Below are 25,079 nucleotides of genomic sequence, written 5' to 3'. Positions count from 1 at the left end.
GAATGTACCCATTTCTAGTTTTGCTCCATTCCCCCCAGGCCTGTCACAGAATGGCTGAGGTTGGAAGGGACTTCAGAGATCATCTACTCCAACCCCCTTGCCATGGGCAGGAACACCTCTCAACTAGACTTGGTTGCCCTCATACAGCCTTGCCTTGAGCATCTCCAGGCAGGAGGCATCTGCAGCCTCCCTGGGCAGAAGAAGGCAGCCACAGCCTCCATAGCCTGTTCCACAGTGTCACCACACTCAAACTGAAGAACTTCTTCCTCAGCTCGAGTCTGACCTTGTTCTGCCTCAGCTTCAAACCATTCCCCCTTGGCCTGTCTCTAGACACTCCAATGGAAAGTCCCTTCCTGGAGAATACCTTCAAGCACTGGCAGGCAGCTCTAGGGTCCCCCTGGAGTCTTCTCTTCAGGCTGCAGCTCCCTTAGCCTATACTCACAGCAGAGCTGCTCCAGTGCTTGGATCATCTTTGTGGCATCCTCTGGCCTCACTCCAGCAGCTGTGTCCTTATGCTGGGCACAGCAGAACTGGAGGCAGTGTTGAGGTGGACTCTGAGCAGGGCAGATTGAGGAGGTAGAATGTACTGAGCTACTAAGACCCCCTCAATAACCCACTTGTTTCCTTTGGTCTGTGCCCAAACTCATTGGAGCTCTCTGACCTAGGACCTGAGGCTTTTGATAGCTCTCTTGCCACGGTTCAAAAACGTCTTCAAACTGAGCTGCAGCTCTTCTACAGAGCTTAGGAAGAAGTTCTTCAGTAGGAGGGTGGTGAGACTCTGGAATAGGCCATGGAGGTTGTGGCTGCCTTCTTCCTGGGGGTGTTGAAGACCAGGCTGGATGAGGCCTTGAGAACCTGAGTCTTGTCGAGAGGTATCCCTGCCCTTGGTGGGGAGGTTGGAGCAGATGATCTCTGAGGTCCCTTCCAACTTGAGCCATTCAGTGATACATATCCAGAGACTTGGTCAGCAGCTCTGCTGTTATCTCAGATGTGTGCTGAGGGGAAAGCCCTGGGCCTGGCAGCTCAATGCCTCCATGACTGAATGTGTTAACCAGAAGGTTTAGAAGAGTGCTCCTCCTGCTGCTGTATTGACCCAGGGTTATCCTGGTTAAAATGTGACTGCTGTGATCCTCAAAAGGTTGGGACTCTTTTGTGCTCTTGGTTATGTCAACAAAAGGAAATGAGTTTTGAGACTAGATACTGTGTGGGGAGAGTACTTGGCAAATAACTCCTCAAATAGATGGCAGGAGGCATTTGCCAGCAAGCCTCAAGTGAAGCAGAAGTTGAAGCTTGGTTCTGCAGGCTGCAGGAGCAGCTGATGTTAGAACATCTGTGGAGCAGGAGCTGCTGATGTTGCTGTATAGAATCATGGACTGGTTTGACTGGGAAGGGACCATTAAAGCTCATCTAATCCAACCCCCCTGCAGTCTGCAGGGACAGCTCCAACTACAGCAGCTTGCTCAGAGACCTGTCCTGGAATGGTTCCAGGGATGAGGCATCTCCCACCTCTCTGGGCAACCTGGATCAGGCTCTCACCATCCTCAGTGTCAAACATTTCTTCCTTCTCTCCAGTCTGAAACTCCCTCTTTTAGTTCCAAACCATCTCTTGTCCTGTCCCAGCAGGGTCTGCTCAAAAGCTTGTCCCCATAGTTCTTGTGGGCCCTGTTAGTACTGAAGAGCTGGGCTAAGGTCCCTCTGCAGCCTTCTCTTGAAGGCTTCTCACAGATGGAGAAGGTGCAGCTGCATCCACTTCTGGTGTGCCCATCACAGAGCTGGTGGAGGCCACAAAGATGGTTGGAGAGCTGGAGCACCTCTGCCATGAGGATAGGCTGAGGAAACTGGGATTGTTCAGCCTGGAGAAGAGGAGGCTGAGGGGAGACCTTCTGGCTCTCTACAACGCCCTGAAAGGAGGTTGGAGCCAGGTGGGGTTGATCTTTTCTCCCTTATAACAAGGGATAGGAAAAGAGGAAATGGCACTGGGGAGGTTTAGGTTGGATATGGAATCATAGAATCAACCAGAGCTGGATGAGCTTTGTGCTCTCATGGCAGGGGGACAGACTTCTCCTGTGGCTGCTTCCTTGCAGCCTGGACCAGTGACAACCTCCAGAGGTGCCTGGAGGAGGTTACAACTTCAGCCCTGGCTTGCAAAGCCTCTTGCTGTTGACTCATAATGATCCAAACAAGCTTTATCCTTGCTGATACATCATAGAATCAAGCAGGTTGGAAGAGAGCTCCAAGCTCAGCCAGCCCAACCTAGCACCCAGCCCTGCCCAACCAACCACACCATGGCACTAAGTGCCCCAGCCAGGCTTGGCTACAACACCTCCAGCCACAGCAACTCCACCACCTCCCTGGGCATGTGAGGAACCTTCTTGACTTAGTGCCATGGCTTAGTTAATTAGAAGAGTTAAGTGCCAGGTTGGACTCGAAGTTCCTAGAGGTCTTTTCCAACCTGGTTAATTCTGTGAGTCTGTGACTGAAAGGGTTCTCAAAGACTGGAACAGGCTGCCTGGGGAGGTGGTTGAGTCCTCAATCCCTGGAGGTGTTTCAAAGAGGCAGAGCTGTGATGCTGAGGGCCCTGGTTTAGCCTCCACCATGGTAGAGCTCGAGAATGGTTTAACTGGGCGATCTGAACAGACTTCACCATCCAGACCTGTTTTCTCTATGTCTATTTACCCTTGCTTGAAAAGGGGACGAGTTAAGATGCTCAGGGCTCCTAGAGATTCCATAAACTCAACCTCAGGTTCTTCTGCCAAGTGTTTTGAGTGAATTTGGTGATGAGCCTTGGTGAGAGACGCCCTTGTTCTTGGACAGGCCTCCTTTCATCCGGCGCGGCGTAAGGGGATGCACGCGCTCCGGGACTCCCCCGCAGCCCTTGTTTTTGATGTGTTCATCACATGTCTCCCAATGACACAGTGTTTGGGTACCCTGTGTTAGCACCAGCTCCTAGCTTTGGCAAAAGCCCTGTCACAAGCAGGAGGTGCTCACAGAGCTGTGGGAATGTTGGCTCATCTCTTCGTCGGGAGTCTGCGCTCACCCAGCCCCAGGAAGCGAATCGTGTCCTGGGCTGCACCAGAAGTGTGGGCAGCAGGGCAAGGGAGGGGATTCTTCCCCTTTGCTCTGCTCAGACCTCACCTCCAATCCTACCTCCAGGTATCCCCAGCATAAGAAGGGCACAGAGCTGCTGGAGTGAGGCTTAGAGGAGGCCACAAAGGTGAGCCAAGGGCTGGAGCAGCTCTGCTGTGAGGACAGGCTGAGGCAGCTGGAGATGCTCAGCCTGGAGAGGAGAAGACTCCAGAGGGACCTCAGAGCTGGAGGGACCCTCCAAGAAGCTGCAGTGAGACTTTTCTTGAGGGTGTCTAGAGGCAGGCCAAGGGGGAATGGTTTGAAGCTGAGGCAGAGCAGAGTTAGGCTGAAGGTGATGAAGTTATTAGATAGGAGTGTGGTGAGGCTCTGGAACAGGCTGCCCAGGCATTTGTGGCTGCCTCCTTCCTGGGGTGTTCAAGGCCAGGCTGGATGAAGCCCTGAGCAGCCAAATCTAGTTGAGAGGTGTCCCTGTCTGTGATGGAGAAGTTGGAGCAGATGATGTCTGAGGTCCTTTCCAACCTAAGCCATTCTGTGATTCTCTCCTCAGAAGAAGGCTTCATAGTGTGGATGGCTCCTCCTGAGTTGGTTTTTATCATGCTTGCTAACTGAAGAGTTTGTCTGAATTCCAGCTGAAATATCAACAGATACATCAAAGCAATTTTTTATGTTGTAGATGAAGGCTAAAATGTGGTGTTTGTGGCTTATTGCTGGGTTTTATCTTTGTGAGCTGCTGGCCAGTTTCTGCCCTTCAGTCACTTGATGTGGCCACTCAGCTCTGGTGGTAACTGTCTTGTAAATAAGCCTTTCAAGATCTACCAAGAGTCACACTTCATAGAATCACAGATGGTTTGGGATGGAAAGGACCTTTGAGATCATCCAGTTCCAACCCCCCTGCCATGGGCAGCCTACCAGCCCAGGCTGGTCAAAGCCTCATCCATCCTGGCCTTGAACACCTTTAGGCAGGGAGCAGACACAACCTCCCTGAGCAATCTGCTCCAAGGTCTCCCTACCTTCACTGGAAAGAATTTCTTCCTAATCTCCAGTCCAGGAATCAATTCTGTTCCCAGCAGCAGGGTCTGCCTTGGCCTTTTCCACACTGTTGACTTAAAAGGCTCAGTGCCTGTGGGACAGAGGTGCAGGAGAGGAGCTTGCTGGGGCACACAGAGGCTTTCCCTGTGCTATTGTGATGTAGAAGGACTCCTGCTGGAGACAACTCCTCCAGCAGTCCTGTTTGCAGGCTGCAGATTTGAAGGAGAGGCAAATCTTTAGTATGGTGATGAAGAAGCCTGAAGCTGGAGCTAAGACAGAAGCAGCCACACATGGGATTGCTCCTGATTGCAGTGATTTGAATTAAAAGAGAGGGCTGGAATGCTGTAGGGATAGGGGTAGGGGTAGCTGTGGTGTGTGTGATCTCTAATTGAGGGCTGTCTTGGAGTATGAGAGCAGCTTGGTTTGTTTTCTTGGGGCTTGAGATGCTGAAACAATTTTGGATGCCAGAACATGACTCATTAAAAGAATTTTAATAGCCTTGGTGAAACAAGACCTTGCCCTACAAAATCCCTGCTGCTCTCTCTGCTGTATTGTTTGAGTCCAGCTTGAACCTGACCTTCTGCTCAGTTTGCCTGACACCAGGGGATTGTTCTTCAGAACTCTCACAGTTGGCAGTTATTTTGGGGACTTGCATTTGCCATTTGCCATTTGATTCTCTGGTGCCATCTGTCCTCAGAGCTGGGCCCATGGAGTAGCTCTCAGGCTGTTCTGTGCTCACAGGGCTTGTGCTGGAGTGGAGCAGAAGGGCAATGCAGGAGATCCAAGGGCTGCAGCAGCTCTGCTATGGGGACAGGCTGAGAGAATTGGTGGTGTTGAGCCTGGAGAAGAGAAGGCTCTGGAGAGAGCTCAGAGCAGCATTCCAGTGTTCCTGGTTGGACTTGGATCTCTGTAGGTCCCTTCCAACCTCTAAGGTTGCTGAGGTGCTGGAAGGTGTACTATCAGAAGTGTTCTGTTGCTATGCACAAGGTAACACCAAGCCTCTTGGATTTCAGCTTGGCTGACTGAGTGTGGGAGAAGCTGTATTTTAGGAGCTGTAGGAGAAGTCAGGAGCTAAATTCGGTGCCGAGGCTGAATTTGTGTAGTCAACTGAATGCAGAGAGTTGCAGAGTCATGGAGTAGGAATTCAAAGGGCCTGGTTAGGGGGATGGGCCAACGGCTGCTTCAGCTGGGAGCTGGGTGAGGAGAGAGAGTGCAGGGAATCATAGAATGGTTGAGGTTGGAAAGGATCTCAAAGCTCAGCCAGTTCCAAACCCCCCTGCCACAGGCAGGGACACCTCCCACTAGAACAGGTTGCTCAAGGACTCATTCAGCCTGGTCCTGAACACTTCCAGGGAGGTTGTGGAGCACAGAAGCACCCAATGTGATCAAAGATCATGTTCTGTGCTCCACAACCTCCCTGGCAAACCTGTGCCAGTGTCTCACCACCCTCAACCTGTGCCAGTGTCTCACCACCCTCACTGCAAACAACTCCTTCCTAACATCCACTTTCAATCTCCCCTCTGCCAGTCTAAACCCATCCCTCCTCATCCTGTCATTACCAGACCTATTACTATGTCAATAGTCCATCTTCAGCCTTCTTGTAGCCCCTTTCAGATCCTGCAAGGCCACTCCAGTGTCTCCTCCAAGCCTTCTCCTCTCCAGGCTGCACAGCCCCAACTCTCTCAGCCTGTGCTCACAGCAGAGCTGCTGCAGCCCTCTCAGCATCTTGGTGGCCTCCTCTGGGCTGGCTCCAATGCTTCCATGTCCTGCTTGTGTTGGGTGCTCCAGAACTGCCCCCAGGACTGCAGGTGGGGTGTGAGGAGAGCAGAGCCAAGGGGCAGAATCCCCTCCCTCACCCTGCTGCTCTGAAGAAGCTGCAGATGGAATCATAGTGGTTAAAAAAGGCCTTGCAGATCAAGCCTAACCATCCTCTAACTCTACCAAGTCTGAGCCTAAACCATCTCCCTCAGCACCACATCTCTGTGGCTTTTAAACACCTCCACCACAATTCCCAGGGACACAGGTGGGGAGAACAGTGAGGAATTGTCTCAGTGGCTTGGTGAGAATCAAACCTCCTGTGGTCCTCTGTGTTGGTGCAGTAGAAAGGCTGAATTGCTGACACTGATTTTTAGGACACACAAGCAAATTCTTGGTGCTGTGTGGGTTTCTTGGTGGGCTGTGGGGCAGCATTGTCTGAGCTCTAGAGATGAGACTTTGTGTTCCAGTGAATTGAGAGGGGTGATTCTATCACTCTGCTCTGGTGAGACCTCACTTGGAGCAGTGTCCAGCTGTGGGACCCTCAACACAAGAGACATGGATCTGGTGGAGTAGGTCCAGAGGAAGCCACAAAGATGATAGGACAAGGAGCAGCAATGGATGGAAGCTGCAGCACAGGAGGTTCCAGCTCAACACAAGGGGCAACTTCTTGGCTGGAAGGGTCCCAGAGCCCTGGCACAGGCTGCCCAGAGAGGTTGTGGAGTCTCCTTGTGTGGAGCCTTTCCAGGCCTGTCTGGATGTGTTCCTGTGTGCCCTGAGCTGGATTGTGTGGTCCTGCTCTGGCAGGGGGGTTGGACTGGATGATCTCTTTGGGTCCCTTCCAACCCCTGACACCCTGTGAGCCTGTGATGATCAGGGAGCTGTAGCACCTCTGCTATGGGGACAGGCTGAGGGAGTTGGGATTGTTCAGCCTGGAGGAGGCTCCAGGGAGACCTTAGAGCTGCATTTCACTATCTGAAGAGGGCACAAAGGAAGGCTGGGGAGAAGCTGTTTAGCAGGGCTTGCAGTGATAGGACAAGAGGCAAAGGTTTGAAATGGGAGCAGGGGAGATACAGGCTGGACATGGGGGGGAAGTTCTGCACAGTGAGGGTGGTGAGACACTGGAACAGGTAGCTTAGGGATGTGGTTGAGACATTCAAGGTCAGGCTTTATGTGGCCCTGAGCATCCTCATCTCATTGGAGGTGTCCCTGCTTCCTGCAGGGGGGGTTGCACAAGCTGACCTTTGAGGGAGGGGGAAGTCCCTCCCAACCCAGTGCAATCTGTGACTCTTCCTTCAAGCTGTCCTAATGCTCTGCCCTCCCTTTCAGGGCAGAGCTTCATTTCCTTCCCTCGCCATGAAGAAGAGCATCTCCAGAGGACTGTAAGCTGGCACCCTTGCCTCCTGATTCTTGGCCAGAACTGCAATGCCAAATGCCAACTACTCAACATCCTGCTGGGTGAGAAGCTGCTGCCTACCACCAAGATCAGCAAGGAGGAGGACTGCAGGAGGCGCCGGATCCGATTCACACACGGGACACAAACCCGCCTTAGCCTGGCACTGCCCGAGCAGTATGAACTGGTCCAGATGCTGGCAGCCCACAGAGGGCACTGGGACACCATTCCAGAGGAGGACTTGGAGATTCGTGGGGACAATGAAGATCCTGCTCACCGGATAGCAGAGCTGGAGGTCATGCTGCCCTACTCGCTGCTGAAGGTAACTCAGGTGGCTGCTCACCACCCTGGTGGTGAACTGAAGGTGTGGCATGGAGAGTCCCTAATAAAGCTGGTGGTGCAAACTCTCCAGCACAGCAATTTGTCTCCCAGCTTCAATTTGATTAGGATTTTAATTGGACATCCCTTTGTCTGCTTGTGTGCTTGCCTTGCAATGTGGGCTTCTGGCATTATGGTTGGAGTGAGGCCAGAGGAGGCCACAAAGATGATCCAAGGGCTGGAGCAGCTCTGCTGTGAGGACAGGCTGAGGGAGCTGGGGGGGGGGTGCACCCTGCAGGGGAGAAGACTCCAGGAGTGGGACTTTAGAGCTGCCTTCCAAGACCTGAAGGGGTCTTTCAGGAAGGCTGCAGAGAGACTTTTCCTAAGGGTGTGTAGAGCCAGGCCAAGAGGGGATGGTTTGAAGCTGAGGCAGAGCAGGGTTAGGCTGGAGCTGAGGAAGGAGTTCTTCAGTAGGAGAGTGGTGAGGCTGAAATAGCCTGCCCAGGGAGACTGTGGCTGCCTCCTTCCTGGGTGTGTTCAAGACCAGACTGGATGAAGCCTTGAGCAGCTGAGTCTAGTTGAGAGGTGTCCCTGGGCATGGCAGGAGATTGGACCAGATGAACTCTGAGGTCTCTTCCAACCCAAACTGTTCTACAAATCTTGGCAGCTGAGTTTCCTTAACTGGAACTCCAAATGTCTCCATCACCTCCCTGGGCAGCCTGGTTCAGTGTCTCACCACTCTGACTGTAAAGAATTTCTTCCAAATCTCAGAAATAAATCCACAGAAATACAAATGTAGATAAAAGCCTCTCCTGGATCTTGCTGCTAAATCCTTCCTTGCTCTGCATAAAAGAGGATTTAGCTTCACACTTCTATGCCTGAGGTTTATATTTGAGCTGGGCCACTTTAGCCAGGCTGCAGTTTCCCAACCCTCTTTCAGCTTTCTCATGTGAAGTGACAAAGATCTCTCTGTCTGCCTTCAGTTATATTTAGGGCACTTAGATGAAAACAGCTAGTCAGATTAGTTTGAAAAGGGTTGGGGAAATCAAAAGCTCTTCCAATGGAAGGAGAGGGAGGGTGAATCACAGCTAGCTTCAGAGGGAGCTGGAGGAGTCCTTAGGTGGATTCAAGGGGATAAAAGAAAAAACAAAAGTTGTTATTTTTATCAAGACTAATAGTGAGGATAGTGAAGTTCAGCAGGTAATGGGGCTGGGGAGAGGTTCCTCTTCAATTACAGGAGCCTGACCTCTTCTGGAGTCCTTTTGCTTCTTATTTTCCACCCTTCCAGCTAATTTGTGTTTTCCAGCTCTGCTCAGCACACACCAACACAGCCTGCTGGAGTTGGGTCCAGGGAAGAGCAGTGAAAGCTGGTGGAGGGGTCTGGAGAACAGGCCTGGGGAAGAGCAGCTGAAGGAACTGGGGGTGTTCAGCCTGGAGAATGGACACTTCTGGTTCTCTGTAGCTTCCTGAAAGGAGGTTGGAGCTAGGTGGAGATTGGTCTGTAACAAGTGAAGTGGTCTTAAGTTGCACCAGGGGAGGTTTAGGTTGGACATAGAAACACAGAATGGTTGAGGTTGGAAAGGATCTCAAAGCTCAGCCAGTTCCAAACCCCCCTGCCATAGGCAGGGACACCTCCCACTAGAACAGGTTGCTCAGGGACTCATACAGCCTGGTCCTGAATACCTCCAGGGAGGTTGTGGAGCACAGAAGCACCCAATGTGATCAAAGATCATATTCTGTGCTTCTGTGCTCCACAACCTTCCTGGGCAACCTGTGCCAGTGTCTCACCACCCTCACTGCAAATCATTCCCTAACATCCAGTTTCTATCTCCCTTCTGCCAGCTCAAACCCATTCCTCCTCCTCCTGTCATTACAACACTTTCTCAATAGTCCCTCCCCAGCCCTCCTGGAGTCCCTTTCAGATCCTGCAAGGCCACTCCAAGGTCTCCTAGAAGCCTTCTCTTCTCCAGGCTGCAGAGCCCAAATTCTCTCAGCCTGTCCTCAGAGCAGAGCTGCTGTATCCCTCTCAGCATCTTGGTGGCCTCCTCTGGACTTGCTCCAGCACTTCCATGTCCTTCAGAAGAAACTTCTTCTTTGAAAGGGTTCTCAGACACTGGCACAAGCTGCCCAAGGAGGTGGCTGAATCCCCATCCCTGGAGGTCTTTCTAAGTCTGAGATGTGGTGCTGAGGGCCAGAGTTCAGCCACCAGCCTCAGTAGAGTTAGAGAATGGTTGGACTGGACCTTAAAGGTCTTTTCCAACAGACATGATCCTGTGATTCTAACAGCTTTTGCAGTAAGCACCTGCTTGTCATGGCCACCACTGCTGGAACCAGTGGAACATGCCTGGAGCAGTGATGGAGGAGGGAGGGGTGTTGGATACTATCCAGAGCTGCCTGTCTGCAGAAACTTCTGCTTTGTCTTAGCTTATGAAGCAGGACCAATGACAGTTGCCATGCCTGATGGTTAAGTGATAGTCAGTACAAAGCTTGAGCATTTACATCTGCCCAGGAAGCTAAGAATTTGGAAGAGCTCAACACCACCTGGGTGGAGGGGGAGGAAAAGCAGTTGGAATTTCTCTCCCCCACCCCATCCTCTTTTCTACAATCCCTCTGTTCATCTGCTTGTTTTCCCCCAGACAGCAGAGTGTTCAGGACTGCTTCCTAAACTTCCCTTCAGATACCCAAACAATGGAGGGACATTTATGGATCCTTAGGATGCACTCCAACAGTTCTAAGAGATGAGAATTTCCCCTCTGCATTTCTCTTTGAGATCATTTCCATTGCCCAATGTGAGGAAACTTCTCCACCAGAGATCTGCTTTCCAAAGGGGCTCTCAGAGACTGCAGGACCTGAGGAGTGCTGCAGCTTTTCAGGCCTTTATCTGAGAGATTGAATTAGCCTGGCTGGCACCTAGCAGATGGAGAGAGGTGATGTTGCTACTTTACTCTGCTCTGGTGGGACCTCACCTGGAGTTCTGCATCCAGCTCTGGAGACTTCAACACAGGAAGGGCATAGGACCTGAGGGAGCAGGTCTAGAAGAGTACCACACTGATGATCAGGGAGCTGGAGCTGGGTTGATGATCTAGACGAGGGGATTGAGTCCAGCATCAGTAAGTTTGCAGATGACACCAAGCTAGGAGCAGGTGTTGATCTGTTGGAAGGTAGCAGAGCCCTGCAGAGGGACCTGGACAGGCTGCATGGGTGGGCAGAGGCCAATGGGATAAGATTGAAGAAGGCCAAGTGCAGGGTTCTACACTTTGGCCACAACAACCCCAAGCAGCACTACAGGCTGGGGCCAGAGTGGCTGAGAGCAGCCAGGAGGAAAGGGACCTGGGAGTACTGATAGATGAGCCAGCAGTGTGCCCAGGTGGCCAAGAGAGCCAATGGCATCCTGGGCTGCATCAGGAACAGTGTGGGCAGTAGGACAAGGGAGGTTATTCTGCCCCTGTACTCAGCATTGCTCAGGACACTCCTGGAGTGCTGTGTCCAGTTCTGGGCTCCTGAATTCCAGAGAGATGTTGAGGTGCTGGAAGATGTCTGGAGAAGGGCAGCAAGGCTGGGGAGGGGCCTGGAGCAGAGCCCTGTGAGGAGAGGCTGAGGGAGCTGGGGGTGTTTAGCCTGCAGCAGAGGAGGCTCAGGGGTAACCTCATTGCTGTCTACAACTACCTGAAGGGACATTGTAGCCAGGTGAGGGGTAGCCTCTTCTGCCAGGCAAGCAGCAACAGAAGAAGGGGACAGAGCCTGAAGCTGTGCCAGGGCAGGTCTAGGCTGGATGTTGTTAGGAAGTTGTTGTCAGAGAGAGTGATTGGCACTGGAATGGGCTGCCCAGGGAGGTGGTGGAGTGGCTGTGGCTGGAGGTGTTGAAGCCAAGCCTGGCTGGGGCACTTAGTGCCATGGTCTAGTTGACTGGCTAGGGCTGGGTGCTAGGTTGGACTGGATGATCTTGGAGCTCTCTTCCAACCTGCTTGATTCTATGATTCTGCTGTGAGGACAGGCTGAAGGAGCTGGGGTTGCTCAGCATGGAGAAGACTCCAGGCAGACCTTAGAGCTGTCTTCCAGTACCTGAAGAGGACTACAGGAAGGCTGCAGAGAGTGTTTGCAAACCATTGTCCCTCAGGCCTTTGCAGTGAGAGGAAATTTAGATTGGATGTGAGGAACAAGTTCTGCACCAGAAGGGTGCTGAACACTGCAACAGGCTGCCCAGGGAGGTGGTTGAGGCTTCACCTCTGGGGATATTCAGAGTGAGGCTCTGAGCAACCTGCTGTAGTGGAGCAAGGGGGTTTGGACTGGCTGAGCTTTGGAGGTCCCTTCCAACCTAACCCTTTCTATGAGTATTTCACCCCTGGATTTCAGTTTGAGATCCTCACCTCCATTTCCCATGCTGAGGACATTTCTCCACCAGAAAAGTCTGCCCTTAGAGGAGCTCTCAGTGACTGCAGGACCTGGGCAATGCTGCTGCTGCTTTTCAGACCTCTTCCTGAGAGCTCTAATTACACAACCTGGCTGGCACCTAGGCTGTGCTGCTGTGTGGTGCAGGCACTTGCTGCTGAGTCATGCTACTGGGTGCAAGGTTGCTATATCCCAACTCTTTGGCTGTGACTCTGCTAAAGAAAGGTGAAGATGTTTGTGAGTTAACAGCATCCAAGTCTTAACTAACCCAACTCTTCCCTGGAGATAACCTCAGTGCAAGGGTAGCACATCTCCCTGCTGCATCCTGAGCTGCAAGTGGAACGCTCTTGAGAGGTTGTTTTAGAAGGGACCTTAAAAGTCATCTAGCTCCAAACCCCCTGCCATGGGCAGGGACACCTTCCACAGCCCAAATTGCTCAAGGCCTCATCCAGCCTGGCCTTGAACACCTGCAGGGAGAAGGCAGGCACAACCTCCCTGGGCAACTTGTTCCAGTCTCTCCCTAGTCTCACTGGAAGGAATTTCTTTCCCTCAGCCTGAGATCCAGGCTGGGATTGTTCTTGCTTTTCTGTGCTCCTAAAGGATGTTCTCATCACTGACTCTGGTCTAGGGTAGGATGTCCCTACCCATGGTTGGAACTAGATGATCCCTGTGGTCCCTTCCACCCCTGACTGATTCTTTCCCTCAGCCTGAGATCCAGGCTGGGATTGTTCTTGCTTTTCTGTGCTCCTAAAGGATGTCCTCATCACTGACTCTGGTCTAGGGTAGGATGTCCCTACCCATGGTTGGAACTAGATGATCCCTGTGGTCTCTTCCACCCCTGACTGATTCTTTCCCTCAGCCTGAGATCCAGGCTGGGATTGTTCTTGCTTTTCTGTGCTCCTAAAGGATGTTCTCATCACTGATTCTGGTCTAGGGTAGGATGTCCCTACCCATGGTTGGAACTAGATGATCCCTGTGGTCCCTTCCTCCCCTGACTGATTCTGTGATCACAGAAGAGGGCTGAGGAGAAGGGAACCAACAAGGTCGTTTGCAGGGTGGAGCTGCTGTGGGAACACTTCCCTGTGCCAGCAGGTTTGGGAAGTTTGGTTATTTTTAAATGTGAAGTAGCAGAGAAGGGAAAACTTCAGCAAAGCTGCTGTATTCCTTGGGGAATCACTGTGCCCAGGAATGCAGCAGGGTCGTGGGGAATAATCCATCTGGCTTGACAGGTGATTAGATTTAGAGGAGGAGGAAACAGTTGGCTCTTTCCCTAAATCTTATCACTTGTGCCTGGAAGCCAAAATAGGCTTCTCTGAAGGACTGGGTGTTGTGTGGCTTAGAATCACAAGAATCCCAGCATGGTGGGGGTTGGAAGTGACCTCTGGAGATCATCCAGTCCAACCTTCCCCCTTCTAAAGCAGGGCACCCACAGCAGCTTGCCCAGGATCACAATGGCCATTGAGGGCTGGAAGCTCTGCAGGGAAGGAAACTCCACAACCTCTCTGGGCAGCCTGCTGCAGGCCTCCAACACCCTCACACCAAAGAAGCCTGTGCCTAGGTTTCTTATTGGCCTCCTGGGGGTGGGGAGAGCTACAGGGATGCTGGGGAGAGACTGTTGACAAGGTCTGGGAATGAGAGGATGAGGAGGAATGGGTTTGAAGTGGCAGAGGGGAGACTGAAAGTGGATGTTAGGAAGAAGTTGTTTGCAGTGAGGGTGGTGAGGGACTGGCACAGATTGAGGGTGGTGAGACACTGGCACAGGTTGCCCAGGGAGGTTGTGGAGCACAGAAGCACAGATCAAAGATCACCTTGGGTGCTTCTGTGCTCCACAACCTCCCTGGAGGTGTTCAGGACCAGCTTGAATGAGTCCCTGAGCAACCTGTTCCTGTGGGAGATGTCCCTGCCTATGGCAGGGGGGTTTGGAACTGGCTGAGCTTTGAGGTCCCTTCCAACCTAAACCATTCTGTGATTCTTTAAGCATTAAAAGGCCACCAGAAGTTCTCCCTGGGACCTTCTCCAAGCTGAACAACCCCAGAATACAGTTTAATGGTTGTGTAGTTGGTTTGTGGTGGTTGGAATTGATGCTCTTAAAGGTCTTTTCCAACCTTACTGGTGGTTGGTAATCTGCTTGGTAGGAGTTTGGGTCAGATTTTGCCTAAATGGGGTTAGTTCCTCAGCACCTCAGTTAACTGAACAAAGAGTGATTAAAGTGCCTGAAGCCTGGCAAAATAGGGCAGGGTCCTCTTGGGATGCAGTGAATCAATGTTCTCTAACTGAGCTGGAGAGGAGGAATTGGCTGTGGATGTGAGGTGGCACAGTGCAGTGGGCAGGGAGTGAAGCTGCTCTTGGCTTATTGTAGGTCAAGACCTACTTGATCCTTAATTTCTTCTGTTGGGATTTGGGATGCAGTGGTCATCCTGGCTTTGCAAGTCTGAAGCCCTGGGTGATTTGACAGGCTGGGAGAGTTTGGGTTGTTCAGCATGGCCAGCAGTGTGCCCAGGTGGGCAGCAGAGCCAATGGCATCCTGGGCTGGCTCAGGAGCAGTGTGGGCAGCAGGACAAGGGAGGTTCTTGTGCCCCTGTGCTCAGCACTGCTCAGGCCACCCCTGCAGTGCTGTGTCCAGTTCTGGGCTCCTCCATTGCAGAGAGCTGTTGAGGTGCTGGAAGGTGTTTGGAGAAGGGCAGCAAGGCTGGGGAGGGGCCTGGAGCACAGCCCTGTGAGGAGAGGCTGAGGGAGCTGGGGGGGTGCAGCCTGCAGCAGAGGAGGCTCAGGGCAGAGCTCATTGCTGTCTGCAGCTGCCTGCAGGGAGGCTGTAGCCAGGTGGGGTTGGGCTCTGCTGCCAGGCAGCCAGCACCAGAAGAAGGGGACACAGCCTGGAGCTGTGCCAGGGCAGGTCTAGGCTGGATGTTGTTAGGAAGTTGTTGTCAGAGAGAGTGATTGGCACTGGAATGGGCTGCCCAGGGAGGTGGTGGAGTGGCTGTGGCTGGAGGTGTTGCAGCCAAGCCTGGCTGGGGCACTTAGTGCCATGGTGTGGTTGGTTGGGCAGGGCTGGGTGCTAGGTTGGGCTGGCTGAGCTTGGAGCTCTCTTCCAACCTGCTTCATTCTATGACTTCAGGGAGACCTTAGAGCAGCCTTCCAGTGTTTTAAGAGGGCTGGATGGGGACTTGTTACAAAGGCATGGAGTGGCAGGACTAGACATGATGGCTTCAAGCTGGATTTGGATGAGACATTGGGAAGAAATTTTTCCCCATGAGGGCAATGAGACACTGGAACAGGCTGCCCAGAGAAGTTTTGGAGGCTCCCAAGTGTTCAAAAGGCTGGTTGGATGGGGACTTTGGCAAGTTGGTCTTCACAGAGCTGTCCCTGCCTATGGAACTCACTGATCTTTAATGTCCCTTCCCACCCAGGGCTGTCCCTGCCTATGGAACTCACTGATCTTTAATGTCCCTTCCCACCCAGGGCTGTCCCTGCCTATGGAACTAGCTGGTTTTTAAGGTCCCTTCCAACCCAGAGCTGTCCCTGCCTATGGAACTAGCTGATCTTTAAGGTCCCTTCCAACCCAGAGCTGTCCCTGCCTATGGAACTCACTGATCTTTAATGTCCCTTCCCACCCAGGGCTGTCCCTGCCTATGGAACTCACTGATCTTTAATGTCCCTTCCCACCCAGGGCTGTCCCTGCCTATGGAACTCACTGATCTTTAATGTCCCTTCCCACCCAGGGCTGTCCCTGCCTATGGAACTAGCTGATTTTTAAGGTCCCTTCCAACCCAGAGCTGTCCCTGCCTATGGAACTAGCTGATCTTTAAGGTCCCTTCCAACCCAGAGCTGTCCCTGCCTATGGAACTAGCTGATCTTTAAGGTCCCTCCCAACCCAGAGCTGTCTCTGCCTATGGAACTAGCTGATCTTTAAGGTCCCTTCCAACCCAACCCATTCTGTGATGCTCCTGTGAGCTCATGGGATGCTCTTCTAACTGTCTTGTTTGCTGTTGCCAGCCCTTCTGCCTCATGCTTCCAGTGAAGAGCTCAACCTGATCCTTGGTACCTGATGTTCAGGTTTGCTAGGTGGGAGGCTTTGATGCCTTCTAAAGGAACTTTTAAAGAAGTAAACTAAGAACAAAGTTACTCAAGAGCAATTTCATGCTTGCAGCTGCCACAGAAGCATTTGAGGGTGATTATAGCAGCATGACCTTGGGAGAACCAGCTTGGGAATGTTTGGAATGCAGGTTGAGTCAGAGGTGTTCCCCATATAGGCAGGACTTGATCCCTAATAGCATGACGCTGCACAGACAGCACTGCAGCTTCTGTGGGTCAAAAAAAGGGTGAGGAGGGGGGGAAAAAAATTGCTAATCCTCTTTGGAAAAGCCTGAAAGGCCTCTGTGGAAGCAGAAGGCCCAGTTGCTCATGTGGTGTTGGGTTGTCTGTGTTGGTTTTCTCCCTGTCTCCTAGAGACAGCTCTGGCTTCCTCCTTTGTTTACAGTGGCTGCTCTGAGTCATCTCTTCTGGTGAACATTGCAGCACTACACATCCCAGTCTGCTCAGCCTCCTCCCTGCAGCAGGCAGGTCTGAGTTCCATGCTGTGGCATTAAGGACTTCCTCTTAGCTCCAAAAGCAAGTGGGAAACGTGGTCAAGGCTTTCATTTCTCTGGCAAAGAAGGGAAACTTGCTCGAAGAGTTGTTCATTTTGCCCCCTCCTTGTTAGGAGTTGAGAAAGTGGCCCCAAATCCTTGCTTCAGTTCAAAGCCTTTGATGTTTTCCTTCCTTGATAAATGTAATTCTAACTCTGTTCCTGCATGTGCAAAGGGGAATCTCCTCTCCTTCCTCAGAAGGGAGGGAAGGGGATTTCAGAACTGACCTTTTTTGGTAGGGTTAGTAAGAAGCAGTGTCAGGAGGAGCATCAGCAAAGCAGTAAAACGTCAGTAAAAGCAGTAAGAAAATAATTTGATCCCTCAATTCCAGCATGCTGGAGTTTGGAAGGGACCTCTGGAGATCACCCAACCCTGCTGACAGAGCAGGGCACCCACAGAAGTTTGCCTGGGATCAAAATATCCAGGTGGGATTGGAATCTCTCCAGAGGAGGAGACTCCACAACCTCTCTGGGCAGCCTGCTCCAGGCCTCCAGCACCCTCACACCAAACAAGATTCTCCTGCTGTTCAGATGGAACCTCCTGGGTTCCAGCTTGTGCCTATTGCCTCTTGTCCTGTCACTGGGCACCAGTGACAAGTCTGGTCTCATCCTCTTGCCCCCAGCCTTTAGCTGTTGCTGAGCATTGCCCAGATCCCCTCTGGGGCTGCTCTTTTCCAGGCTCAGCAGCCCCAAGGCTTCTCAGCCTTTGCTCCTCACAGAGATGCTCCAGGACCCTCAGCATCTTTGCAGCCTCCCCTGGGCTCTCTCTAGTGTTTTCCTGTCTCTCTCCAGCTGAGGATCCCAGGGCTGGACCCAGTGCTTCAGCTGTGGCCTCACTGGGGCCATCCCTTAGCTTTCTGTTGGATCTGAAGAAGATCTTGGCTGAGCTTGTCAGAGCCACCTGCTGCTCCTCAGCCATCCTTTGGCTGTGAGCTCATTGGAACAGGATTTTGTGCTGCTTTGCCAGTGTGGGCTGGCATTCTGCTTTCTGCTGTTGGAAGCTCCAGTGTGAATCTATCTCCTCTGGTGAACATCAGCAGGGAGATGTCATTAAGCTGAAGAATCTGAGCTCTTCCCCGGGGAGCTCCTCGATGCTTTCTGTGCCGCTGTAGCTGTTGGGGAGGTTTTGGGAGCTTTTGGGTTGGCAGAGATTTGTACAAACCTGGGTTTAACTCTTTTTCATTCCTCACTTGGCTAGGAAGTGGACATTGTGGTAGCACCATGTCGGGGCTTCCAGGCTGCTGAGGCCACCTTGGCAGAGTATGTGAACCAAGTCTTGCCTGTTGTCACCTTTGCCATCAGCGAGGCAGAGCTTTCGCCGTCGGACGAGAGCGAACTGCGCCAGATCAAGGAGAAGTTCTCCCTGCCCATCTTCTTCTTCAGAGTGCCAGACTCAGGGCTCGACCTGATTGCTCCCAAACCCTCTGCCAATGAAAAGTCCTCCCTTTACTGCCAGCTGCTGGACTTGGAGTACCTAAGCAGCAACCACTGCAGCTGTGGAGCACCTGCTCTTGATGGTGATCCCCAGAGCATGCTGGTGGAGCAGCTGGAGAAGCTTCGACTCCTAAGCACTTTTTCCAGGCAGGTGCTTCAGAAGCACCTGGTGGAGGCAGCTACCAGTTTAAACGAGGTGCACTGTCACTGCCTCAACATCTTCATCAACCAAGCCTTTGACATGCAAAGGGACCTGCAGATCACCCCCAAGAGGCTGGAGTACACCCGCAGGAAGGAGAATGAACTCTACGAGTCCCTGATGAACATCGCCAACCGCAAGCAGGAGGAGATGAAGGACATGATCGTGGAGACTCTCAGCAACATGAAAGAGGAGCTCCTGGAGGATGCTGCTAACATGGACTTCAAAGGTAACTTTTGGGCAGGGGAGCAGCAGGGGAGAAAGAGGTTGGGGGATTTAGAAGAGAAGGATGGAGCCATAGAATCATAGGATGAAGCAGGTTGGAAGAGAGCTCCAAGAAACCCAGGGGTTTCTTCTGCAGTGGCACTGAAAGGTCTGAACATTGAATCACAGAATAGATGGGAAGAGACCTTAGAGATCATCTCCTCCATCATATTAAATCTTGATTTCTTCTAAATCAGACCTTTCCCCCCTGAGCTTCCTTTGGGATATTTTACTTCTCTGCTTCAATTCCCTTTCTGCTTAAGAAGAAAATAACTCTCAGAGCCTTGGTGGATGTGTTGAGACTTGGGAATAAATCTGCTCTAAGGAGTGTGAGGTGGAGGGGGAAAGACAAAGCTGTTTGAGTTGTAACTGTGAAGGCTCAGTTTGTACTTTCTGCTGCTTCTCCTTTGTGTGAAAGAGGCTTGCATGAAGGATTTTTTGGGTATAAAACCTCCTGGATTGAAACCCTTCTGGGTAGGTGAGGTTTTTATTTTCCTTTAACAACATCAACACAACATTTTGGGCTCCTGAGGCCTACACTTAGCATTTGGTTTGTGTTTTGAGGCAGTGTGAGGATTCTCACTGCATCTTCTAGCACCAGAACTTCCAGCAACACATGAGCTGGGAAGCATCCAGAACCATGGATAGACTGCCAAGGGTGAGGTGAGAGGCTGTCCAAATTTTGCCTGCTGGGATGCATGGTCTGTCATAAACATCAAAGTGGAGATGTGTGGGTTGATCCTCCACAGCTCTCCTCTGCTTGCTGAGCAGGGCTTTAGAATCAGAGATTCACAGCAATGGGTTGGGTTGGAGGGGACCTCAAAGATCACAGTGGAGGGGACCTTAAAGATCACAGAATGGATTGGACTGGAGAGGACCTCAAAGATCACAGCAATGGGTTGGGTTGAAGGGGACATCAAAGATCACAGCAATGGGTTGGGTTGGAGGGGACCTTAAAGATCACAGCAGTGGGTTGGACTGGAGGGGACCTTAAAGATCACAGAAAGGGTTGGACTGGAGGGGACCCTGAAGATCACAGAATGGGTTGGACTGGAGGGGACCTCAAGGATCACAGAATGGGTTGGACTGGAGGGGACCTCAAAGATCACAGAATGAGTTGGACTGGAGGGGACCTCAAAGATCACAGAATGGGTTGGGCTGGAGGGGACCTCAAAGATCACAGCAATGGGTTGGGTTGAAGGGGACCTCAAAGGTCACAGAATGGGATTGGGCTGGAGGGGACCTCAAAGATCACAGAATGGGGGTGGGCTGGAGGGGACCTTAAAGATCATTTAGTTCCAAACCCACTGCTGTGGGCAGGGACACCTCCTACAAGATCAGCCATATGAGGGCCCCATCCAACCTATCTCTGAACAATTCCAGGGTTGGAGCCTCCACAGCTTGTCTGAGCAGCCTGTTCCAGTGCTTCACCACCCTTATGGTAAAGAGCTTCCTCGTAAAGTCTAATCTCAATCCAGTTTCTTCCAGTTGGAAGCCCTCATTTCTCAGCCTGTCACTCCATGCCTTTATCAAAAGTCCCTCCCCAGCCCTCCTGTAGCCTCTTGCAGGTACTGGAAGGCAGCTCAAAGGTCTTTCTGGAGCCTTCTCCACTCCAGGCTGAACAGCCCCAACTCAGCCTGTGTTCATAACAGAGATGCTCCAACCCTCTTTTCATCTTCATAATCCTCTTTACCATAACCATCATTCCTCTTCTAATGAAATTTGGTTCACTGGGCAGATGGAGATTTCCTAGTTAAAGTCAGTAATAGCTCAGGGTTATTGGTTTAGAAGAAATTAGTTTGTCAGAGTGCTCTTCTGAGGCATGAGAGCAGCCAAAACTCCAGATGAGATTATTTGTCTTGACTGACTTCCTCCCGTTTTGCAGCTGAAGGACAAAGAGGAGAAGTGATGGATTGCCTTTAATCTTGCAGCCTGGGATCTGCAGCTCTTTGCTTCTGCAGCTGGGAAACAAGAAGGACATAGAACTGTTGGAGTGAGTCCAGAGGAGGGCCACAAGGATGATCTAAGGGATGGTGGAGTCGCTCTGCTAGGAGGACAGGCTGGGGGTGTTCTGCCTGGAGAAGAGGAGGCTCTAGGGAGACCTTAGAGTTGCCTTCCAGTACCTGAATGGGCTATGAGAAGGCTGCAGAGGGATTGTTCCCAAAGGCCTGAAGAGATGGGAACAGGAGCAGTGGTTTGAGATGAGAGCAGAGCAGATTGAGATTGGATGTGAGGAACAAGTTCTGCACCAGGAGGGTGCTGGAACACTGCAACAGGTTGCTCAGGGAGGTGGTTGAGGCTTCATCCCTGGAGATATCCAAAGTGAGGCTGGACAAGGCTGTGAGCAACCTGCTCTAGAGGAGGATGTCCCTGCTGTGAGTGTAGGGGCTTGGCCTGGCTGAGCTTTGGAGGTCCCTTCCAACCCAAACCTCTCTGGGAGTCTGTGATTTCAGAGCTGGGGCACTGCAATGTCCAAGCTCAGGTTTCTTAAGTGCAGAAGTATCCTAAGGGGCAGCAGAAGCTCCACCTGCAGGAAATGTGTGTCTGTTTCTTTGCACCACAGCTGGTGCTTAGTGTGTGGCATCTTGGTGGCTCTTAGCATTTGGAGCAGTACCCTGGAAGCTGGAGGGTGTTATTCGAGGAGCTAATGCCATCTGCTGATCACTGCATTTGTTTTAAGTAGACTCTTTCTTTAGCCAAAATCCAGAGACAAGGCCTTCAGCTCCTGGTAGTAATCTTGTGTTGCTCAGAGTGGTTCCAGTGTCTGAGCAGTGATTGCTCCTTGCTGGTGTAAAAATGCCAAGTGCCCCTCGACCGTGCCTTAGTGAGGCCACAACTCTGCAGTGTTGTGTCCTGTTTAGGGCTCCCCAGGTCAAGAGGAACAGGGAAGTACTGGAGAGAATCCACAGGAGGCTCCAAAGATGCTGAGAGGGCCTGGAGCATTTCTGTGAGGAGCAAAGGCTGAAAGCCCTGGGGCTGGGAGCCTGCAGAAGAGCAGCCCCAGAGGGCATCTGAGCAGTGCTCAGCAAGAGCTACAGGGTAGGGGGCAAGAGGATGGGATCAGACTGCTCAGTGGTGCCCAGTGACAGGACAAGTGGCAGTGGGCACAGACTGAAACCCAGGAGGCTCCATCTGAACAGGAGGAGGAAGTTCTTTGTTGTGAGGGTGCTGGAGGCCTGGAGCAGGCTGTGGAGTCTCCTTCCGTGGAGAGCTTCCAAACTCCATCTGGCCACTGATCCTGGGCAAGCTGCTGTGGGTGCCTCTGCTTTGGCAGGGGAGTTGAACTGGATGATCTCCAGAGGTTCCTTCCCATGCTGGGCTGCTGTAATTGACCTTTCCAGGGTACCAGGGAAGCTTTCCTGTGACCACTGTGGATCTTACATCACTTTCTCCCTAGCACGCAACATCCATCAGGGAATCCTCCTTCACTGCAGGCAGTCAGCAGTGGTTCTGTTGGTCGTGAGTAGTTTTGTATGACTTCTGAACTGCTGCTGTCATCTGAGTCTCAAATCCTGAACCTCTGAAGGGACAAAGTAGCACCAGAATGTTTGGAGCAGAAGCTGACTGAGCTGGGGCTGTGCTTTAGCCCTTCGCAGACCACTCCAGGCAGCTCTCGGTAGCCATTGCTGCAGTGCAGGTGTGTGGAGTACAAAAGATGCCTCTTTCTTTTCCTTCTCTCTTGTGTAGATATCATCATTCCTGAGAATGGGGAACCTGTCAGCTCCAAGGACATCAAATGCTGTATCAAACAGATTCAGGAGCTGATCATCTCTCGCTTAAACCAAGCTGTTGCCAACAAATTAATCAGCTCCGTGGACTACCTGAGAGAGAGCTTTGTAGGGACCCTGGAGAGATGTCTGAAGAGCTTGGAGGAGTCTTGGGAGGTTTCAGTACATCCTGCAAGGAGTTTAGAGAAGTCAAAGGATGCTTCTGTCCACATCACAAGCAATTATCTCAAACAGGTAGGGTGGCTCCAGTGGTTGCCTGTGGTCTGCTTCATTGTCTTTACCTGACCCAGCAAGGATGGCAGGAGGCTGAGCTGCTGAGTGAAAGGAGAGGAGCACAGCTCTGGGGCTGGGGTCATTAAAGGAGCTGCTAAAAGTGCTCTCCTTTCCTACACCTATGTGTAGTGATCAGTCTACAGCCCAGAACCACCTCAGTACACCACCTGGATCCTGGAGGATCCCAGTTCTTGTCTCTTGTTTTCATCTTCAGAGGGTCCAGCAAACTTTCTAGTGCCTGTAGCTTGCAAAGTTCCCATTCTTTCTTCTCCCCTCTGCTTTCCAGATACTAAATGCAGCTTATCATGTTGAAGTCACTTTCCACTCTGGCTCCACAGTAACCAGGATGCTGTGGGAGCAGATCAAACAGGTATGGGCATCTTTGTCTTTTATTTCTGGTACCTGTCACTTAGTGAAGTGTTTTTGGAGCAAAGCATCATGTGAATACCCTGCCTGGAGTATTGTGTCTGACTTTGGAGCCCCCAACAGAAGGAGGACATGGAACTGTTGGACTGGGTCAAGAGGTGGCCATGAAGATGAGCAACAGGACTGGAGCAACTCTGCTGTGGAAACAGGCTGAGAGAGTTTGGGCTGTTCAGCCTGGAGAAGGGGAGGCTCCAGGGAGCCCTTAGAGCGGCCTTCCAGTAGCTGAAGGAGCTGCAGGAGAGCTGGGGAGGGACTTGTTACAAAGGCATGGAGTGACAAGACTGAGGGCTGAAGGCTTCAAATGGAAGAAGCTGGGCTGAGATTGGACATTAGAAGGAAATTGCTCCCCATGAGGGTGCTGAGGCACTGGAAGAGGCTGTCCAGAGAAGTTGTGGAGGTTCCAAGGCTGGAAGCCAGGTTAGATGGGGCCTTGAGCAAGCTGCTCTAATAAGAGCTGTCCCTGCCCACGGCAGGAGTGGTTGAACTGAATGATTTTTAAGGTCCCTTCCAACCCAAACTGTTCTCTGATTCCATGAGTTAGGTTGTACCTATCTTTGTGTGTGCACAGCAGTACTGTGAGCACTGCCTCAAAACCATTGCTAATGCACAGAAGCAATCAGGGTTGGAAGGGAGCACAAGGAGCAGCCAGTTCCAACCCCCTGCCATGCCCAGGGACACCCTACCCTAGAGCAGGCTGCACACAGCCTCAGCCAGCCTGGCCTCAAACACCTCCAGCCATGGGGCCTCAACCCCCTCCCTGGGCAACCCATTCCAGCCTCTCACCACTCTCCTGCTCAACAACTTCCTCCTCCCCTCCAGCCTCACTCTCCCCACCTCCACCTTTGCTCCATTCCCCCCACTCCTGCCACTCCCTCACAGCCTCAAAAGTCCCTCCCCAGTTTTTTTGGAGTCCCCTTCAGATGCTGGCAGGCCACAAGAAGGTCCCCTGGGAGCCTCCTCTGCTCCAGCCTGCACAGCCCCAACTCTTTCAGGCTGTGCTCACAGCAGAGCTGCTGCAGCCCTCTGAGCATCCTCCTGGCCCTGCTCTGGACACTCTCCAGCATCTCCACAGCCCTCTTGTCCCAGGGGCTCCAGCACTGGATGCAGCACTCCAGGTGGGGTCTCAGCAGAGCAGAGGGGGAGAATCCCCTCCCTGACCCTGCTGGCCACACTTCTGCTGCTGCAGCCCAGGCTCTGCTTGGCTTTCTGGGCTGCAAGTGCACACTGCTGGCTCCTCTTGGGGGTGCTAGTGGATGAGAAGCTCAAGTCCCTCTGTAAGTTCAATTCTGTCTGTGGACTGTGCCCTTATGAGGTATCAAAGCATGCTGAGTAAATTGACTCTTTGCCCTTTTTTGGGGGGGAAGGGGCAGTGCTTTAACTGTTGTTCCTGATCCCTAGATCATCCAAAGGATTACATGGGTCAGCCCCCCTGCCATCACCAGTGACTGGAAGAGGAAGGTTGCTCAAGATGCCATCGAGAGCCTCAGTGCCTCCAAGCTGGCCAAGAGCATCTGCAGCCAGTTCCGTACCAGGCTGAACAGCTCCCACGAGGCTTTTGCAGCTTCCCTGCGCCAGGTGAGTGTGGGCAGCTGAAAGGGAGGCTTTGTCTTGTACCTTGCCCCTTCTGGAAAGGGGAATTTGAATTGCAGAGAGAGCTCTGAGCAGCTGGTGCAGGTAGTTGCTGCCCTTCTCTAGGTAGAGATGGCAGAGCTCTAATGCAAGGTGCTGATTTCAGTGGGGTCTCTTTGCAGACCCTCAGCTTCACACCACCAGGGCTTCAAACTAGGCAAGGTATCACCAGGCCTCTTTACTCCTGCTCTTGTCAGACCTCACATGGAGTACTGTGTGCAGTTCTGGAGCCTCCAACACAGGCAGGACATGGAACTGTTAGAGCGAGTCCAGAGGAGGCCACCAAGATGCTGAGAGGGCTGCAGCAGCTCTGCTGTGAGCACAGGCTGAGAGAGTTGGGGCTGTGCAGCCTGGGGAAGAGAAGGCTTCCAGGAGACATTGGAGTGGCCTGGCAGGATCTGAAGGGGGCTACAGGAGAGCTGGGGAGGGACTATTGACAAGGTCTGGTATTGAGAGGATGAGGGGAGATGGGTTTGAAGTGGCAGAGGGGAGACTGAAAGTGGATGTTAGGAGGACGTTGTTTGCAGTGAG

The 25,079-nt window shown here is 52.2% G+C and overlaps 1 protein-coding gene across 1 annotated transcript in view; it reads left to right on the top strand.

Moving 5' to 3' along the window:
• The window catches only part of DSTYK (dual serine/threonine and tyrosine protein kinase), a 38,660-nt gene that overhangs the window by 3,818 nt on the left and 9,763 nt on the right, over positions 1 to 25,079 (top strand). The window contains exons 2-6 of the mRNA XM_064173474.1: positions 7,201 to 7,586; positions 17,794 to 18,457; positions 22,180 to 22,454; positions 22,780 to 22,863; positions 24,318 to 24,494. Coding sequence (XP_064029544.1) covers positions 7,201 to 7,586; positions 17,794 to 18,457; positions 22,180 to 22,454; positions 22,780 to 22,863; positions 24,318 to 24,494 — 1,586 coding nt within the window. The remainder of the gene's footprint in view (positions 1 to 7,200; positions 7,587 to 17,793; positions 18,458 to 22,179; positions 22,455 to 22,779; positions 22,864 to 24,317; positions 24,495 to 25,079) is intronic.

The sequence above is a fragment of the Pogoniulus pusillus genome, chromosome 39 (genome assembly GCF_015220805.1).
Source record: "Pogoniulus pusillus isolate bPogPus1 chromosome 39, bPogPus1.pri, whole genome shotgun sequence".
Taxonomy (NCBI): Eukaryota; Metazoa; Chordata; class Aves; order Piciformes; family Lybiidae; genus Pogoniulus; species Pogoniulus pusillus.
Note: the sequence above shows the minus strand (reverse complement) of the source record. Positions and strands in the feature narration are given on the sequence as shown.